Here is a 19,385-nt window from a genome sequence, read left to right on the forward strand (position 1 = left end):
AGAAAAGCATTAAGGCTGGTTCAGAAAATGTGCAATAAAATTGTGAGACAAATTCTTGAAAGCCACACTCGCAGGATCTGTTCAAAAATACTTTTACATTCAAGTGTACTTGTGTGAGTGTTGTGCATGTTTAAACAAAAATGCACGAATGATTTTATTTTAGGATTTCAAAAATCCTAACTTATCTAAATGGGGACATTCCATTTTTGTTTTTATAGCTAGTTATAAATACTACACCCTAACAACAACAACAACAACAACAAAAAAACACACACACAATAGAGCTTCTCAAAATCCAGGTTTGACTATGTGAAAAGATCATACATTTACAAAAATATTTTATTAAAAATAGATGTCAGCGTTCTGTACAGTGTTAAAGAAAGGCAGGGCATACAATCTGTTATATTAACATCAATCTGAAGAGTCTAATTGAGAGGTGAACTGAAAACATAAGCCATTTAAATATTAAACCAAATATTCTGACCAGACTTCATAAAATAGTACAGCATCGAAACACAGAAACGTGATTGGCTGTAAGTGAAGATGAAGTCATGATGACTAGCAGTCTGAGAAACAGAAGATACACACACACACACACACACACACACTGGCATCCTAACAGCTGAAATATGAGGAAATCTGTTCAGAGTTAATGTCACCTGACTTCGAGAATCTGCACTCTTATTACTCATAAATGGCTCTTTACTTTCATACTTCACTTCTAATATTAGAATAAACATTGAAAGAGAAATTCATTACTGAGATTTAAAATATTATACAATATTACATCAAAAGCAATATTTGTGACGTCCACCTACAGGTAAGTAACATGTTCACAATTCATAGTTACACCATTTTCCTTACTTCACCATGCAAACTGTAATGTTCTTCACATTTTATGCACAGATAAACAGCATTAAAGCTGAAGTGTGTAATTTCTCAGCCTCTAGCATCACAAAACAGATTAGCAAAAATGAACACTTCACACAGGTAGCTCCGCCTTAAACTCACTCCATTGGTTGAGCCAATGTTGTGATGCTCAAACAAACAGAGCGATCAACCTACAAATGGCTAATTTATAGTTTGTCTGCATATTAAGATAGTAGAAAGTATTTTAACTAAAAATATTACACTTCATATTACAGCTCCAACATGAGGCAATTGACAGAGGTGTGCTTATACTTGTATTTTTCTTACTTGTACACTTTGAATAAAAGTGTGCTGAATGAATAAAAGCAAATCTGTGTGATATAATAGAAATAAAGGGAGTTAAGAGCAGTCTTAAAGGGATAGTTAACGCCAAAATGAAAATTCTGTCATCATTTACTCATCCTCATGTAATTCCAAACATTCTTCTGTGGAAAACAAAAAATATTTTGAAGAACTGGTTTTGTCTACACAACGAAAGACATGGGGGTTCAAAACATCACTGGACAACACTGACTTTCATTGTGTGGTCAAAAAACAAACAAACAAACATTTTAAAAAATATATCTTTTGTGTTCCACATAAGAAAGAAAAATAGTACACATAATATAATACAATTTTTGGGTGAACTATCCCTTTAAGAACATTATGTCACGTTTCTTGAAGTTATGGGTCAGTGTTACATTCAGCCATGAGCTCTTATGACAGCTAATAAACAAATTAAAACACTTCCATCAATCTAACACACATAATTTCACCTATATAAAAACTACTATGTGGAAACTGGTGTTTTATCTTGTATTAGATGTGTTTCACACTGCACACATAAACAGCACAAACTGAATCTGCAGATCTATACAGAAAATATAGTGATTTCTGGGGTACTACATTAAGTATTTTCTTTATTAACAACCATAAATTATAAAATAAATATTAAATTGTACAAAAGTGATTGAAATCTAATTTTCCTTGTGTAAAGGACCCAGTTTACATCCAAAATGGAAAGTGTCGCAATAAACTGCTTAAATCACCTGGATTCTGAATAGGAACTGTCACTGCAAATGTAACCTGCATCAAACAATGAATGCTTCAAATGGGTTTAGTGTATTTTCACCATATTTACTACTAAACCCTGTGCATTGGAAGAAACTAGCTTTGCGCCAAAACTGTTTAACATGCTGCTTATGTGTGCAGTGTGCAACCGGTTGATATGACTGCTTACGCCATCTACGTAATGAACTTTCTTTTTCTGATTTCGACTTCAAGTATAACGTGTATATTTTTCCACACATATCAATGAAGAGTTCCAGTTTTTTTTGAAACACAGAGAACAGCAATAATATACGGCCATTTTAAAGTGTGTGTGTGTGAGAGAGAGAGGATAAAATGCAGGTAGCAGTAGACCTCAGCATCCTCAAAGCAACGATAGCAACTTCTTATAAAAACATTTGGCCAAACAAAGGAACAAAAACGATCAAATCCAGGCGATGCGACAGGAGAAGAGAAGTGACGGGTAGTATGTGAATCACACAGTCCTTGCGCAGTGTTTGTGAGGGTTATTCTGGTTTGTGGCAGTAGATGTCTTTGAGAGCTTTGAGCTCCTCTATGAGAGTCTTGTTCTGGTTTTCCAACACAGCCACACGATTCTCCAAACATTTGACATATTCTTTCTTCTTTCTGCGACACTCGCGCGCCGCCTCCCTACAACACGCAAATAAAAGGTCAAACACGAACACGTGCATCAGTACAGGAGTTCAAGCACATGCACAAACAAATCACTGAGACTCAGGTGTGTGGGTACCTGTTCTTCATCAGGCGGACTTCCCTCTTGCGTGTGGCCTCCTCTGCGTTTGGCTGTGGGCTGTGCATCGCCCCCGGCGACGCTGCCATAACGACGCCTGGTGGTAGCCCGGACGACGGGGAGCGGATCTGATATGCTGGCATGTCTCCTGTGGCAGCTACATGCACAAATACACCAAAATGCTTTATTTAATTTGACAGATGAAAGGGTAATATTTTAAACTTTGGTTGTATACATTTACAGTAAAAGCAGTTGAAAGCATGAAATAGCAATGAACAATACATTTACATCATATTAATTATAGTTAATGTTCATTTCTACATAAATGTTAACTTTAATACATTAGAAACTAAAATGTAATTAAACTACAAAAAAAAATTGCTGTAAAATATTATTGTTCATAGTTAGTTTATGTTAGCATTTACAACTACATTGTAAAATGTTACCAATAATTGATGGTCAGTGATACAACATATACAGTTTTTATGGTTTAATCTGTGGCTGAAAACTCAAGAATGAAATATGTAGATCAGTGTTGGTATATATGCTTTATATGAGTTAAAACATAAAAATATTAAAAAATAAAGTTTTTATTTATTATTACTGATAATAACAAAATACTAATTTTATTTATTAATTGTATTATCATTACTATTATTTCCAAATGTATGGAAGTAAATTGTGAAAATATGATGTAATAATAATCATTACTTTTGTAATTCTGATTATGGTTTCATCTGGAAAGGTTTAAAACTCATAAAATGTAGATCAGAGGTGATGTACATGAGACCCCCCCCCCCCATAATTAATAATGCATAATTCCATATTAATTTATAAATTAAAATCTGTTTATTTCATAATTAAGTGTATACATCCATGTATGCATTTATTATTATTGACAATAATTATACTCAACAACAATTTATTATTATTTCTTGAGCTAAGACACCAAAACATACATTAAAAATTAGGTGTATAATTTATTATTTTTTCATAATTATTAAAAACAATAATAAGTATTATTAATATTAATTTCCAAACATATGGAAACAAACAGAGCCCATAAAGAATCTTATCTTGAGAAAATAGGATACACTAATAAGCATTATTTTTGCAATTCTGTTTGGTGCTAAACTTGTGAAGAAAGTTTTTGCCGCTTACTGAAAATTAGCATATGGCCGGCCAATAAAGAGGCACACAAAACTGGATCTAACCAATCAGCTGTGATTTCTAGTGTGACCAGGCTTAAAAGAGCAGGTCTAACTGGACTCATTAGTTTATGTAATAAATCCAAAACAATAACAGTGAGCAGTTATATAAAAACCTTCACATCACACAAAGAACATTAAAATTACCTGAAGTAACATTCAAAACCCAAATACAAGCACCACAAAAGGTCACCGGTGCAGTACAGACCGTTTAAATGCAGCTATCAGCATATTCCCAGCAGTAAACGTCCTTCAACAAAATGGATATGCTTTGACTTAACATACACGTATGTGTGTGCGCATTTGTTATCAGACAATGTGACAAAATGCTGATGTCACTGTGTGCGTCATTGCCCAAAACCCCCGCCCCATTCCCTCTCTCTCTCTCCGCCTCTCCCTCTCTCTCAGTCTCGGCTTCGGCTGGCTTCCAGGAAACAGACTGACGTCAAACAGAAAGCCCCTCCCACCCTCCCCCTTCATTCTCTTTGCTTTTGTCTGCCTCTCTCTCAATGATTCATGTGTGTGAATAGACAGGCAAATTTTGCAGCCTGATTTCGTAAAACAGAAGCATGTCAATGAGCGCGTTTACGACCGAGAAGAAAGTTTCAACCATATAAAAGAAGCGTGAAAACAAGTGTCATTCTTCCACTGTCTGAGGACTGACTTTCTCAGAGTGTTTACAAACTTTCACACATGATATAACTTCTTTTTGCTTTTTTATCAGAGTTATAGGGCACATTAATTGTAATATTCAATATATCAAATGTTATTATTAATCTATTATTATATTCACTGCATTAAATACTTTTGAGATTGTTGACATTTTCTGCAGTGACTAAAAAATGTAAACAGCATTTCATAATTATTATTGTTTAATTTTATAATTTATATTAATGATAATTACTATATTTATAATAATACTTATTATTATACATGCATTATTATTATTATATAAACTTATATTTATTGAGACTACATGGAAATATAGAAAAAATTATTTACTATACTACATAATTTAAAATTGACTAGTAAAAAGCAAAAAAGTGATTAAAAAGCAACTACAAATCAACTAAATTAAAAGTCAACTACCCATGTGCACTTAAAAAGCAAAACAATCTCTTTTTCATCTTTAGCTGCAACTATCTTATTTACCAAATGACAAAATACAGAACTTCATAAATGCATACAGCATATCACACTGACACACACACAGACACATCTCTCTCACCTGACTCGGTCTCTTCCCCGGTCACTGCCATCTCTATGCTGTAGTAATCCAGTTGTGATTGTCTTTTGAGCACTATCTTCTGTGTTTCCTTTTTATTTCCTCTTAAAGCTCTCTTCCTTCCAGCTGGTTCACTGAGTGAGTTCCTCTCTCATACACTCTTTCTGACTGCCTTAGTTTGAGTTGTGACACTTAATGTTTTGCCTTTAACTCTCCCTCCCTCTCTCTCTCTCTTTCCCTCTCCGTCCCTCTCTTTCTCAGTCAGATTACTATTAAGGGCATTGACATCACTATGACATCACGGCAGCCTCACAGGGAAATAACACACTGTCTCTGGAGAATGCCCTCCCCACACCCACACATATGTGTGTGTGTGTGAGAGAGAGAGAGATTGAGAGAAAGAAGACACTAGGTTTGTAATTAAACATCTATGCTTAAATTCATGGCCTGAGGAACATTAAAACTGATTTCTAACAAGTCTGTGCAACTGCATGGAATTTAAATATTTAAGTTCATGGTAGAAGAGAAGGGAAGAAGAGAAGAGAAGGAGGGATACGTTATTGAGTATGTATTTTTAGATCATGATGACGCAAAAGCATTACAGCACAAACAAAAGGATACTGTGCCCATTTCACCTCATAACACTACACAGGCATCTGAAATGGTCATCCACACACACACACATAAGTCGTCCTGTGTTTACATAGATAAATATCTATTTCAATAGGTCTGAAAATAATCTGAAACAATGTATCCATTCTTATGATCTATATTCTTCTCAGATCTGCAGTAGGTTAAATGTTCCAGCCCTTTCTCAATATTACAACTTTACTATGAGCAAAGCATAAAACATTTATTTTTAGTTACTTTTATTCAATCTAACGGACACAAAAAACATTAGACTAGTCACTTTAATGAAAAATAAAAATGTTAGATGAACTCTTAAACACTCTTCTCTCTCCATTCACTGCAAAAAATGTCTTTATCAGATTTTTTTTTGGTTTGCAGTAAAATTATTTAAACCCTTATAAGAAAAGCAATAAAACTTGTTTTATATATATATATATATATATATATATATATATACATATATAAAACCTCCTTACATTTTATATTTGTATATTGGATTTATACTTAAACAATAACTATTTGCAAATAGGGTAAGATAAACTTAAAATAAATTTAAATATTTTAAATATTCTCTGAAAAAAAAAATTTATATCTCAAGGATGTTTAGATATTTTACTGGAAATCAAGACCAAAATACTGTTTAAGAAAAAGATTTTTGCAATGTTCAACACAAATACTTCAAATTAAATATCCCAGCATATCAGGGAACTTGTATTATTTTTAACGTTATTTTGTCAGTCATTTCAAGAGAAATTTAACCATTTTTTTTCTCAGTTCCTGCACAACCTTTGATGCAACATGTGGAACTTCAGAACATAATACAACAAGTCTAACTAGTTTCCCACAATACAACATGTGTTCAGTGTCCTTGCATGATCAGGGCCTGCTATCAGCTAACACAGCTCATACAAACACTTTCTAACGTTTTGTAAAGGACATCCTCTTTCTGTCTGACTGACTTCAGAAACAAAAGAAGAGGAGTGATGTGGTTCAGATTAAAGCATTTAAGGTTTTTAATAAAAGTTCCAGTGTCTTACCCTGAACGAGCACCTGTCCTGCGGTTAGCAGTAGCTGTTGGCCAGGGTCTCCAGGCTGGGGGCCGTACTGCAGGATAGTGGCCCCAGGCTGGGGTGTGGCAGGGCTGGGAAGAGTCAGAGCCTGAACCCCTTGCAAGGCTTCTCCTCCAGGGCCGGCCAGCTGTATCGCTCCACCCTGAGTGATTGCAACTGCACAGACACAAAACAATAAGTCAGTTTATCTTCAATTTTCCAAACACTTGCAAGCTTTTCATACATTTGGGAAACATTTGCGCAATATCTAATGTGTTGCGGTTTCATAAGAACAATAAAACCCTTAATATTAAGGGTAATAACTTGAATTCACACGTCATGCAGCACGAGATAATAGTTTATTACGAGTAATAAACTATTATCTCGTGCTGCATGACGTGTGAATAATATTACGAGTAATAAACTCAGACGTACTGTATTGCCCTGAGCTGGTCTGGTAGATTGAAGATGGTGCCGTCACTGTAGCAACACTAGAGGCGGGCGGGGCTTCTTCCTCAACTTTCTCCTCTTCCTCGATCTTTGGCACAGCAGGTACATCTGATGACAACTCATTAAGAATTTTCCTGAAATTACATATTATGTAAATAAAAACATCTTCATCTGACAATGTAGATTTCAGTAACTGTCACGAAATGTCAATAAATTCAGACAAGAACTATCATTCATGTGTGCGGGTTTCTGGGTATTATTGGGTTTGGAGTATTTTGTTGTTGAATGCAGGGATGATATGAATGATGTCAGGTTATGAGATATCTGATTGGCTGCCAGTTTAATTTGAAGTATTTTTACTTAACTAACACTATTAAAAATAATTTTCTGTAAAGCTGAAAAAATCTATAGGATAAAATCTATTATAAATATCAGATGTAACACTTTAAAGTCCCCCTGAAGTCAATAATTTTATCCTGTAAAACTCATCTTTGATCACCAAAATGACATATTTAAACATTTTTTTCATGTGAAAAAAATGTCTTCATGCCTTAAAATAGCTTGAATGTAATCTACATCCTTGCCTCATTTAGTATATGTGGAAACATAAATATGCAAATTAGCCCAGCCTCCACTCACACTACCTCAAAGATCCACTCGGTCAACTTACTGAGGTAAACTCAGCACAATGGTATCGCTCGTTACAACATCGGACACACAACGGTAATTAATATGATTAGCATTTTGCTTGACTAAGTTATCAAACAGTTAATAATGCACTGCTAATGTTACGCACAAACCATGTTCCCGTTCGCCATCTAAGAGTCAGACAGCTGCCTTATAAAAATCAATATCCTTAGAAGTGCTTTGAACAACTTAGAACGTCAGTGGAGAAAGGCATATAGTTCTTCATAACATTGTAATATACATCATATACATAATTCACCCACTATATTGCTTAATGTACCCGAATGTTTTCTTCATATCAACAGAAAAATATACCGAGATGGCCTGTCTTCTTGAGACTCCCCTATTTTGCAGCATAGTTAATGATATGCTAAAACTTGCACGCACGTTAACGTGATTGGACACAAGGTAGTTTGTGACGTAAGAAACATTGTCGATTTCGAACCGTGTTTTTGAGAAAAATACTCAGCAATGGTGTTGACTTAACATGGTTTGTCTTAAAGCATATTAAAACACCACAGATATATAAACAGCATTGAAAAGTATAGACTTGCTACTGCTAATAGATACACAGACATGCTGCTGTGAACATGTAAGATATGCTGCTGCTGCTGCATGAATAGACATACATAAATCCCATAGAAGAACTAGGCAGGTGGAGCTGGGGGAGGTGGAAGGTTCCCAAAGAACTCTGATAGCAGCACCCTGCAGCACTAGCTTACAACAAACAATGAACCAGACTATTTTAATGTGAGTAAGCAATCTCATTGGCTGCAGGATCAGCAGAGGCCAATCAGCATGTGCCATTCGGTAATGATGTGATGGCTTGCAGATTGCTTGTAAAGGACCTGTCAGCCTGCGCCCTCTAGAGTTTCATGACTAAATTAGATATTAAATAATTTTAAGTTGAAGTACTAAAATGACTCAAACTGAAATAAAAATCAATTAAATAGTAATATTTTTTAAAACTACTATAAATTACAAAAACAAATAACAAAATTACTCAAATTAAAATGAAAACTGAAAATATAAAAATAAAAGCTAATTAAAAATATGAATAAATACTGTAATAGTTTATGAATAATGCTAAAATAACATTGTGTCACTGTTGAATTGATCTCACCTATAAGATGGGCGTCTGGACAGAATCTCCCTCCTCTTCTGAGAGTCTGATGGTGTTGTACCTGTATCAGCAGCTACCTAAAAACATTCGAACACACAAATGCACACGCCTTTAAGGGACCGTTCACCCAGAAATGAAAATTGTCATCATTTACCCTCACCCTTAAGAAACCTGTATGAATTTCTTTCTTCTGTTGAACACAAAAGAAGATAGTTTGAAGAATGTCATTAACCAAACAGTTGATGGTCCCCAATGACTTCCATGGTATTTTTTTCCATATACTATGGAAGTCAATGGGGATATTCTTCAAATTTTTTGTAAAATTTCATATAAGAAATTCTTACAGGTTTAGAACAACTTGAGGATGAGTAAAGGATGACAGAATTTTCATTTTATGAATGACAAATCAGCCTTTAAAAGATGGTAACATTTGTGGAGGGGAATTTTCAGTGAATAACTACTTATATTTCTGGATGTTCCCATACACAAATCTTTTGTATTTAGCTCACCAGTCAACACACATAGAATGTTTTTTGTTCATTTTTAGGCTTCATTGAATGAAAAAAGAGGATATTCTTTCAAAATAAAATATGTATTTTACATATGTTTTCCCTATAGCTAACAACTGTGCCAAGTGACCATGAGTGTCCTATCGTCTCCTGAGCAGATTTGCTTTGTCTGACGTGGGCTTTGTGTGTGTGTGACCAAGAAGATCAGATGCATTGACTCAACTCAAATCTCATTAGTGCTCAGTATAGTTACTTTCACTCTTCTTGTTACTATGTCAATCTGCTTCTGCTTCATCCCATTGATCCCAGGAAAGAGTAAATGTTCTCTGCGATTGGCTACAGCTCTAACTGTCTGCAATGTGATTGGTCAGTCTCTCCAGGTAAAGTTACAGGTAAATGAATAACAGGATTGTGTTTGAATGGCTCATAGATCATCACATGTTTTAGTTTCATAAGTGTGGACTGTATACAGTAGATGGTAGCATTTACTAAGACTTGTATTTACACCGTTCCCGTACACATGTATTACATACATAAAAAACCTGTATGTGTGTACCTGCACAGTTTGTATCTGAGGTGACTGTATGACAGAGGGCTGTGTTGTCTGAATGACTCCCTGCACATGTAGTGTCTGTCCATCAGGTAATGACACAACAGCTACACCCTCATTCACCTGAGGGAGACAAACAGAGAGGGTAAGACATGTCTGAGGCTATTTAACCCAGTGCTGTTAACCAAAACTAAAAATCTTTTTCAAAATGAACTGAAATTAAATACAATATATATTAGATGAAACACTTCAACGAAAACTAATTGAAATAATGCAAGCAACAAAGGGTCATTCTGTGTCAAATCAACCAAATTTTGGAAATGTGGCATATAATGCAAAGATGGCTAAAGTGGACAGATTTTACTAATATACCTACCAATCTCTGTGTAAAAATAAAATAATGATGCTGCCATCTTTCTAAAGTCATTTTTACCCCCCTGTAAATTGGCTCCAAATCTCAGGTGAAAATGGTAATTTTAATCTGCTACAAAATAGCGGATTACTCAGTAAATATACATCTGTGACATTTAATATTTTGGCTTTCATCACTATTTATGTTTGTCTTTCTACAGAAAAAATATTAACAAAATCAAAAATTTGAGCCAGGGACCTCTGGTTGAGTTGACACGGAATGACCCCAAACTGAAATATAATAAGTTTAAGTAGAAATACTAAAATTACTCAAATTTAAATAAACAAATAAATAAATAAAAGATGGCAAAAGCACATAAAATTACTAAAAGTCAAACTAAAATTAAAACTAAATATATAAATATAAAAGTTAATTCAAAATATTAATGGTTTAATAGTATATAAATAATGCTAAAAATAACACTTGTTTAACAACATCTTTTAATACAATAAAGTCACATTTTGCATTTTGTTCAGTGTCTTTTTTAACATTTAGTCTGTCTGACAACACATATCAAGTACCATGATATTACCATGTTTTTCAGACACTGTATCATAATAGTACCATGTTTTTTAAATGATAATACCCAAAGGTTGAATTGTAAAAAAAAAAAAAGTATGGGGGATGGTGTGGTCATCAGCTGGGGGCCACTGTACCTTAAACATTTTTATTTAATGGTTTAAATTGAAGAAAACAGGCATTATTTATTAAATTATTTATATCATTGTAGTACTGAAGTGACCACCAGATTCTCTCTCTCACGCAAACACACAATCCATCCCTTTATATACCTAAAATAGTGCCTTTGGGGGGCACTGAAATGTTTAATCATTATCAACATATATTTTTAATAAAAATAACTCTATAAATGATTTCCAAATAACACTTATTTTTGAGCCCCACACTTTTCAGTGATCCAGAGCTCTAATATTGGATAGTTTTGCCAAAAAGTTATTTCTAATTAAAATTCAACTCTTGAGTTCTTATATCGAACAATTAGTGGTAGTCTTTGTTAGCTGTGTCTTGAATGGATGGTTCATGAAGTCTTAAAGGTGCCATCGAACGTTTTTTTGACAAGATGTAATATAAGTCTAAGGTGTCCCATGAATGTGTCTGTGAACTTTTCAGCTCAAAATACCCCATAGTTTTTTTTTTTTATGAATTTTTTTAACCACCTATTTTGGGGCATTATTAGAAATGCGCCGATTCAGGCTGCGGCCCCTGTAATTGCTCGCGCTCTCCGCCCCATTTAACAGTACATTAGCAACATGCTAATGAAACATTTAGAAAGACAGTTTACAAATATCACTAAAAATATCATGTTATCATGGATCATGTCAGTTATTATTGCCCCATCTGCCATTTTTCACTATTGTTCTTGCTTGCTTACCTAGTCTGATGATTTAGCTGTGCACAGATCCAGACGTTAATACTGGCTGCCCTTGTGTAATGCCTCGATCATGGGCTGGCATATGCAAATATTGGGGTCATACATATTACAGTTTTTCTCAGTCGCTTTGGTGCATTTCTCACATCACTATTTACATTTGCACAACAGTTAGTTCAACCTCCACAACATTTAGTCATTTGTGCACATCATAGTAGCAGTTTCTCATTCCTTCGAACAAATTGCAAATGCTTTTGGACATGCATCAATTGCTTTCATACAACTCTCTGCTGTTTTATAACATTATCATTTGCTTATGTCATATCAGTCAAAATTAACTATACTTGTGAATGCTGAATAGTCATTCCATATAAAACTAATAGTCCTCATTTCATTGCTTGAGTCATTACATACAAAAATGTTGAACTAGTTGTCAAAATCTGTCAAGCAAATTTTACACATTTTTTTTTAATCTTTTTTTCCTGAAAATGTCTCCTAAATTGAACAGTTTCTCTCAAGTGAATCTCAACTTTCACTGATGAGAAGGGGAGTGTGAAGCATTAGTTGCAACCAGTGATAAGCCACTTCTCTACAATCACTGTCAGAGGTGAATCCCATAAACCTCCACTTTACAAGCATATACGAACCAAGCAGGACATAGTGTGTACCATTTCTACAATACTGTGACACAGAAATGGAAGGTCAGCCTCATGGAAGAGGGGTAAGGGTGCGGGGAAGAAGGGGAAGGGGACAAAACAGGGGAAGAGGAAGAAGAGGCCAATAGGCAGATCCCTGATGAAATCAGGGCTACAATTGTGGATCATGTTGTCAATCACGGCCTCACAATGGCTGAGGTTGGTCGAAGGGTGCAGACAAATGTTGGGAGAACCACTGTAAATTCAATTATTCAAACATTTCATTGGGAGAACAGGTGTGTATAAATGGACAGTAATTCAGCACTAAACAATCTGCACTGCACTACTGTCATCGTGTCATACATGAAGCTTGCAGTGGGACAAGAACTTGTCACTGTACATTTTACATTTAGACGTACAGCTTTACTGCATCACACATTTAGTGTATTGTAGTGTACAGTAGTGTTACAGTAAAGATTTGCCATATATACTGCAATATTGTTTACAGTTGTGCACAGCTCTACCCAAAGGAAGTTTATGTTTGTTGCAAATAAGGGTGTATTTTTTCTTTTGCACAATGCTGTGAACAAATTAGAATTGCAAAGAGCATATGCAGTAAAAATGTGAAACATACATATTCAGTGTCTTGTACTCAGTTACCTCACTAAATACAGTAATGTGTAACTTTACTGTATTTTTCAAATGGCTGTGCAAATAGTATATAGTGCTGTCTTGAGCATTTTCAGGTAGTGTCACCAAGATCTGACTTTTTTGCATTGGAAAACATTGACAGAGTAAACTTTCATAATGAAAACATGACAAAGCCATTTGACTATCTTGTTCATAAACAATGGTGTCAGGACTTTTCATCTTGAAGACACTGACACTTTCATTGACACGAATACTTGCTTTTGAGGAATGACCTATCCATTTTGAGCAAGTGACACGCTTTTGCAGGTTATCAACTAGGTTTTGCAGTTTGTACTAATTGTTTTGAGAACTGCATTAACTGTTGTGCAAATGTAAATAGTGATGTGAGAAATGCACCAAAGCGACTGAGAAAAACTGTAATAAGCCCGACTGTTACATAACAGTCTGTGTTATGTTGAGATTCGCCTGTTCTTCGGAGGTCTTTTAAACAAATGAGATTTATATAAGAAGGAGGAAACAATGGAGTTTGAGACTCACTGTATGTCATTTCCATGTACTGAACTCTTGTTATTCAACTATGTCAAGGTAAATTCAATTTTTAATTCTAGGGCACCTTTAAACAGTGGAGTATGAACAGAGCCCATAGTTTTTTATTAAATAAAATAAATAAACACACAAATACACACGCCTTTAAGGGACAGTTCACCCAGAAATGAAAATTGTCATCATTTACACTCACACTCAAGTTGTTCCAAACCTGTATGAATTTCATTATTCTGCTGAACACAAAAGAAGATATTCTGAAGAATGTCATTAACCAAACAGTTGATGGACCCCATTGACTTCCAAATCAAGGGGGATATTCTTCAAAATATTTTGTAAGAAAATTCATAAGAAATTCTTACAGGTTTGGAACAACTTGAGGGTGAGTAAATGATGACAGAATTTAAATTTTTGGGTGAACTATCCCTTTAATGCCAAGTGAGCCTTTAAAAGAATAATTTGAGGAGGAGAATTTTCAATATATTTCTAGATGTTCCTTACACAAATCTTTTGTATTTAGCATAGAATGTGTTTTGTTCATTTTAAGACTTCATTGAATGAAAAAGGGGGATATTCTATCAAAATCCATCTTAAGTGCTTGAAGAAATATGTATTTTACATATGTTTTCCCTACAGATAACAACTGTGCCAAGTGACCATGAGTGTCCTATCGTCTCCTGAGCAGATTTGCTTTGTCTGACGTGGGCTTTGTGTGTGTGTGTGACCAAGAAGCTCAGATGCATTGACTCAACTCAAATCTCATTAGTGCTCAATACAGTTACTTTCACTCTTCTTGTTACTATGTCAATCTGCTTCTCCTTCATCCCACTGATCCCAGGAAACAGTAAATGTTCCCTGCGATTGGCTACAGCTCTAACTGTCTGCAATGTGATTGGTCAGTCTCTCCAGGTAAAGTTATAGGTAAATGAATGACAGGAATGTGCTTGAATGGCTCATAGATCATCACATGTTTTGGTATCATAAGTGTGGACTGTATAGATGGTAGCATTTACTAAGACTTGTATTTACACCGTTTCCATACACATGTATTACATACGTAGTTTTTTATTAAATAAAAAAAATATACAAACGTACATGTAGCTAACATAGCCTATATGCATGTGTGCATTATCACCTCAGTGATGAAATTCACTGTCAATAATTCACCTTGACATTGATCCCTTGCAGCATCGATGCACTTTAGCTTTGTTCGTTATTCATTTTAATGTGTCAGGGGAATGTTCTTAAAACACTAATTAAGTAATATATCTTATGTTACTTTTTGTCATTTTTTTTCAACAAGGGGGATGCCATCCCCCCGCATCCCCCCTCAAATTAAGCCCTTGTAATGCCATGTTATTGTTCTTGGAGAACCACATAAATACCATAGTATATGAATATGATAGTCAAACCATCTTTTTTGCTAAGGTTAGAAATGTGTTACAGTGTCTGTTTATTTTTCAAAATGGTGGTAGTGGGTGAGGAGAGACCCCTGATATGATTGTAAAGCATTTTGGGTATACAACAGTACATAATAAAGTGCTATATAGATGATTCATTCATTCATTTTCCTTAGTTTATTCAAACATTAATGTATTTGCGTTCAGTTTGGCATGATCTTTATATACTAAATGAAACGGGCGTCATATCTGTACCTGTGTGAGTGAGTCAGAGTCTGACTGTATATCACTTGTTACTTTCTCAGTTGCACTGGCTTCCTGTTGCGCTATGGTTGCAGTTTCCATGGCGATCGGCCTAGCAACAAAGCAGAGAGGAAATGCACAGTCAGCGCTCTGTATAGTCATACGTCACAAGATTGAACAGCCTACTGCATTTGATGCAATAATCCATCATTTCTGCCAAAGGTTTGCCAATCTAGTGGTCCAAAATGTTATGCAATAAAACTATTCTGTATTCATGAGTGTTTGTGTTGAAATCTTCATGTATTTGAGATAAACTTCTTTTGCAAAGTGGGTTTTCTCTTAGATACAGTACCTGCATACTATTATCAGGGTGATACATATCTTTCCCTAATCTTGTGAGAAATGAAAAATGCATGAAAAAAAAATATATGGTAAAATGGGTTTGATTATGTCAGAGACTTTAAAATCAAAATAACTTGAAGGGAAAACAAATTAATTTCCATACAATACTGCAAGAGACAAATTGCTGCAGGTAAACATAAAAAAATCCTAAATAATGTTTTAAAATCTAATATTATAGTGGTTTATTATGGGGTGATTTAAATTGTACGTAACGTTACACAAAAACAGAGCGAGCTGTAACGGCCGCGTGCACTTCCTCATTTTTCTGCATGTTTTTTGACCAGAGCACAAACTTCTAAACTATTCTAGATAAGCAGACTCATACAATTTATGAGGAAAGATATTTTACTCGATAGCTTTAGTAGGCTGAGAATGTTGATTTAAGGCTGTACTATGTCAGTGCTCTCTTAACTTGTTTCTTCTGACTGACAAGAAACGCGCGCAAACTTTGAACAGCTCGTGCTTATGTAACAGCAAACGGTGGCACGAGGATATGACATATTGCAACATTCATGGACCCACAAATAAATACAAGACAGCAGTAAAGCAATTTGGAAAGATTTTAAGTTCTTTAGGCAAGCTGTCTACTGTACATATTTGAACATTCCTGAATCAAGCTGCGTCATTCTCCATAGCCTCAATTAATTTTTAATATCGCCAAGACGCCAACAGTGAATTTAACTTAATCTTTTAGCTTTGGTATAACATGCTTCCGCATGACTCTGATAAAGAGTTTGAAACATTCAGAATATGAAATCTCCGAGCTTTTCGTTATTCGCAGGTATATTTTTTTAGCGCTGGTTAAACTTGGAACCGCGTCCTGACAGCTTCGGCTTGTCCACATATTACATTTGAGAAACTAATTTAACTGCAGCTAGCTACATGTTCGTCTTGTTGCGCTCATCTCCAGATCCTCTCTGGCGGCAAATCGAAATGCCAGCAATAACTTACCAGAGTTTTACGTAGAGTCTCGTCACTCGTTACGGATGAAGAGGAAGCCCGACTCGATACACACGTAGAGCCCACGTCAGCTCTGATGATGCGCCTGGGAAATGTGGACTATGCAGCCGGAGGCCCCGACAACACACAAACACATGCGGGGCGGAGCCTAGGCGCTGAGAGGCCGCTGTCATTCACCAAATGCCATAAACAGTCCTATTTGCTAAAATTAATTTCCATAATGAAGTAATGCACTTGAGACTTAAATTTCATAATAAGGAAATTAATCGAATTTAATAATGAAAAGTGCTCCAGACTGATCATACTTAGCCTACTAAAAAGATCCAAAGAAACAACTTTATTTTCTAAAAATATATATAAACCAAACAAATATAAAATATATCATATTTCAGTTATTAAAAATAAGCTTAAATATATTTAAATAAAATATAAATAAAGAAGTTTGATGAAGTAGCGCCATCTTGCGATAGAAGAACGACATCATTTCCCAGTTCCTTCAGTTCTCACAGACAGAAAAGCAAAAGATAGACAGACAGATAGATAGAAAGATAGATAGATAGATAGATAGATAGACTGACAGATAGATAGACAGACTGACAGACAGACAGATAGATAGATAGATAGATAGAGAGACAGGCAGATAGATAGACATATAGACAGATAGATAGACAGACTGACAGATAGATAGATAGATAGACAGACAGACAGACAGACAGATAGATAGATAGATAGACATATAGACAGATGGATAGACAGACTGACAGATAGACAGACAGACAGATGGACAGACAGACAGATAGATAGATAGATAGATAGATAGATAGATAGATAGATAGACAGACAGAGAGATAGACTGATACATAGACAGATAGACAGACAGACAGACAGACAGACAGACAGACAGAGAGATAGACTGATACATAGACAGATAGACAGACAGATAGATAGATAGATAGACAGACAGACAGATAGATAGATAGATAGATAGATAGACAGATAGACAGACAGATAGACAGACAGAGATAGACAGACAGACAGACAGACAGACAGATAGATAGATAGATAGATAGATAGACATATAGACAGATAGATAGACAGACAGACAGACAGACAGACAGACAGACAGATAGACAGACAGACAGATAGACAGACAGACAGACAGACAGACAGATAGATTGATACATAGACACATAGACAGACAGACAGACAGATAGTAGATAGATAGATAGATAGATAGATAGACAACAGAGAGATAGATTGATACATACACAGATAGATAGATAGACAGACAGACAGACAGACAGATAGATAGATAGACAGACAGATAGATAGATTGATACATAGACAGACAGACAGATAGACAGACAGACAGATAGTAGATAGATAGATAGATAGATAGATAGTTAGACAACAGAGAGATAGACTGATACATACACAGATAGATAGATAGACAGACAGACAGACAGACAGATAGACAGACAGACAGACAGACAGACAGACAGACAGATAGATAGATAGATAGATTGATACATAGACAGACAGACAGACAGACAGATAGTAGATAGATAGATAGATAGATAGATAGACAGACAGACAGATAGATAGATAGATAGATAGACAACAGAGAGATAGATTGATACATACACAGATAGATAGATAGACAGATAGATAGACAGACAGACAGACAGACAGACAGATAGATAGATAGACAGACAGACAGACAGACAGACAGATAGATAGATAGATAGATAGATAGATAGATAGATAGATAGATAGATAGATAGATAGATAGATAGATAGATAGATAGATAGATAGATAGATAGATAGATAGATAGATAGATAGAAACCTTCACCTTAAAGTTCTGACAGAGTTTTAGCTGTTTGTTGTTGCAAGCGATTGGCACTTTGAGGTCACATTGTTGCATGTCGTGTGAAGAATTCACAAGTCAGTGTTGATTGCATTTGTTGGAAACTATTTGCCAAATTTGCTGGACTGGAAACCACACCGGTAACTGAAAAAACGGAGAACCACTGACTATGTCAGCGAAAAGCAGATGCTCATCCATAAATGATGAGTTACTGTAGACTCCACCACTGCGATTCAACAAAGACAAAACATCATGGCTCTAAACATGCAGACAGCAACGCATAGAACTGACTCTGTATGGCAGAGGGTCGGTAGAAAGTTCTCTATAGAGTTTTTCAGTAATGGATCTAGAGCATCTGGTCACGGTGCCTTACGCAGATCAAAGCATGTGTATGTAATCCTACAGCTGTTCCACTTAAGCTTCACTCAACTGGGTGTGTAGAACTAACCTTCACCAGGCCTTGGGTGGGTGTGTGTGTGCGGGTTCACTTCCCGCCTGCCCAGTGTTTCTATTTTAGTATAGCTTTGCCCTACAAGCAGAAAGTTAAATGTGACACACTAATACACAATTAATTGTCCATATGTCTGGAAGCTAATGTCCACATTATGACATATGGAAGACTAGGGGTGATATTTAAAAAATAAAATGAAGCAATAAGTTATATATATATATTTTTTTTTATAATTCAAACATAAAAATGGGAATAAATAAATAAATTCATCAC

General features: G+C 35.3%; 1 protein-coding gene across 4 annotated transcripts; it reads right to left on the reverse strand.

Moving 5' to 3' along the window:
- Window positions 1–321: 321 nt before the first annotated feature.
- crema (cAMP responsive element modulator a) lies at window positions 322–16,938 on the reverse strand. 4 transcript variants are annotated; one of them, XM_048163398.1, is made up of 8 exons: window positions 16,784–16,938; window positions 15,443–15,542; window positions 10,166–10,282; window positions 9,101–9,177; window positions 7,276–7,424; window positions 6,829–7,017; window positions 2,729–2,885; window positions 322–2,628 (listed from the first exon to the last, which is right to left on the reverse strand). In XM_048163398.1, exons 2-8 carry the CDS (start codon window positions 15,530–15,532, stop codon window positions 2,484–2,486), a joined length of 924 nt encoding a protein of 307 aa, XP_048019355.1. In that variant the 5' UTR covers window positions 15,533–15,542; window positions 16,784–16,938; the 3' UTR covers window positions 322–2,483. The 4 variants fall into 4 exon arrangements, with proteins under 4 accessions (XP_048019355.1, XP_048019356.1, XP_048019358.1 ...); XM_048163399.1 differs by lacking the exons at window positions 6,829–7,017; window positions 7,276–7,424; window positions 9,101–9,177; ... (1 more) ...; window positions 15,443–15,542; window positions 16,784–16,938 and adding an exon at window positions 5,165–5,579; XM_048163401.1 differs by lacking the exons at window positions 6,829–7,017; window positions 7,276–7,424; window positions 9,101–9,177; ... (1 more) ...; window positions 15,443–15,542; window positions 16,784–16,938 and adding an exon at window positions 4,145–4,258.
- Window positions 16,939–19,385: the final 2,447 nt, after the last annotated feature.

The sequence above is a fragment of the Megalobrama amblycephala genome, linkage group LG17, assembly GCF_018812025.1.
Source record: "Megalobrama amblycephala isolate DHTTF-2021 linkage group LG17, ASM1881202v1, whole genome shotgun sequence".
Classification (NCBI taxonomy): domain Eukaryota; kingdom Metazoa; phylum Chordata; class Actinopteri; order Cypriniformes; family Xenocyprididae; genus Megalobrama; species Megalobrama amblycephala.

Bases quoted from the DNA above. Each gene is read 5' to 3' on its own strand.
- crema (XM_048163398.1), bottom strand. From the start codon at position 15,532: ATGGAAACTGCAACCATAGCGCAACAGGAAGCCAGTGCAACTGAGAAA. The intron at 10,283-15,442 runs GTACAGATATGA...TGTCTCCCTCAG, and splicing joins ACTCTGACTCACTCACACAG to GTGAATGAGGGTGTAGCTGT. The intron at 2,629-2,728 runs GTACCCACACAC...TGCGTGTTGTAG, and splicing joins GTCCGCCTGATGAAGAACAG to GGAGGCGGCGCGCGAGTGTC.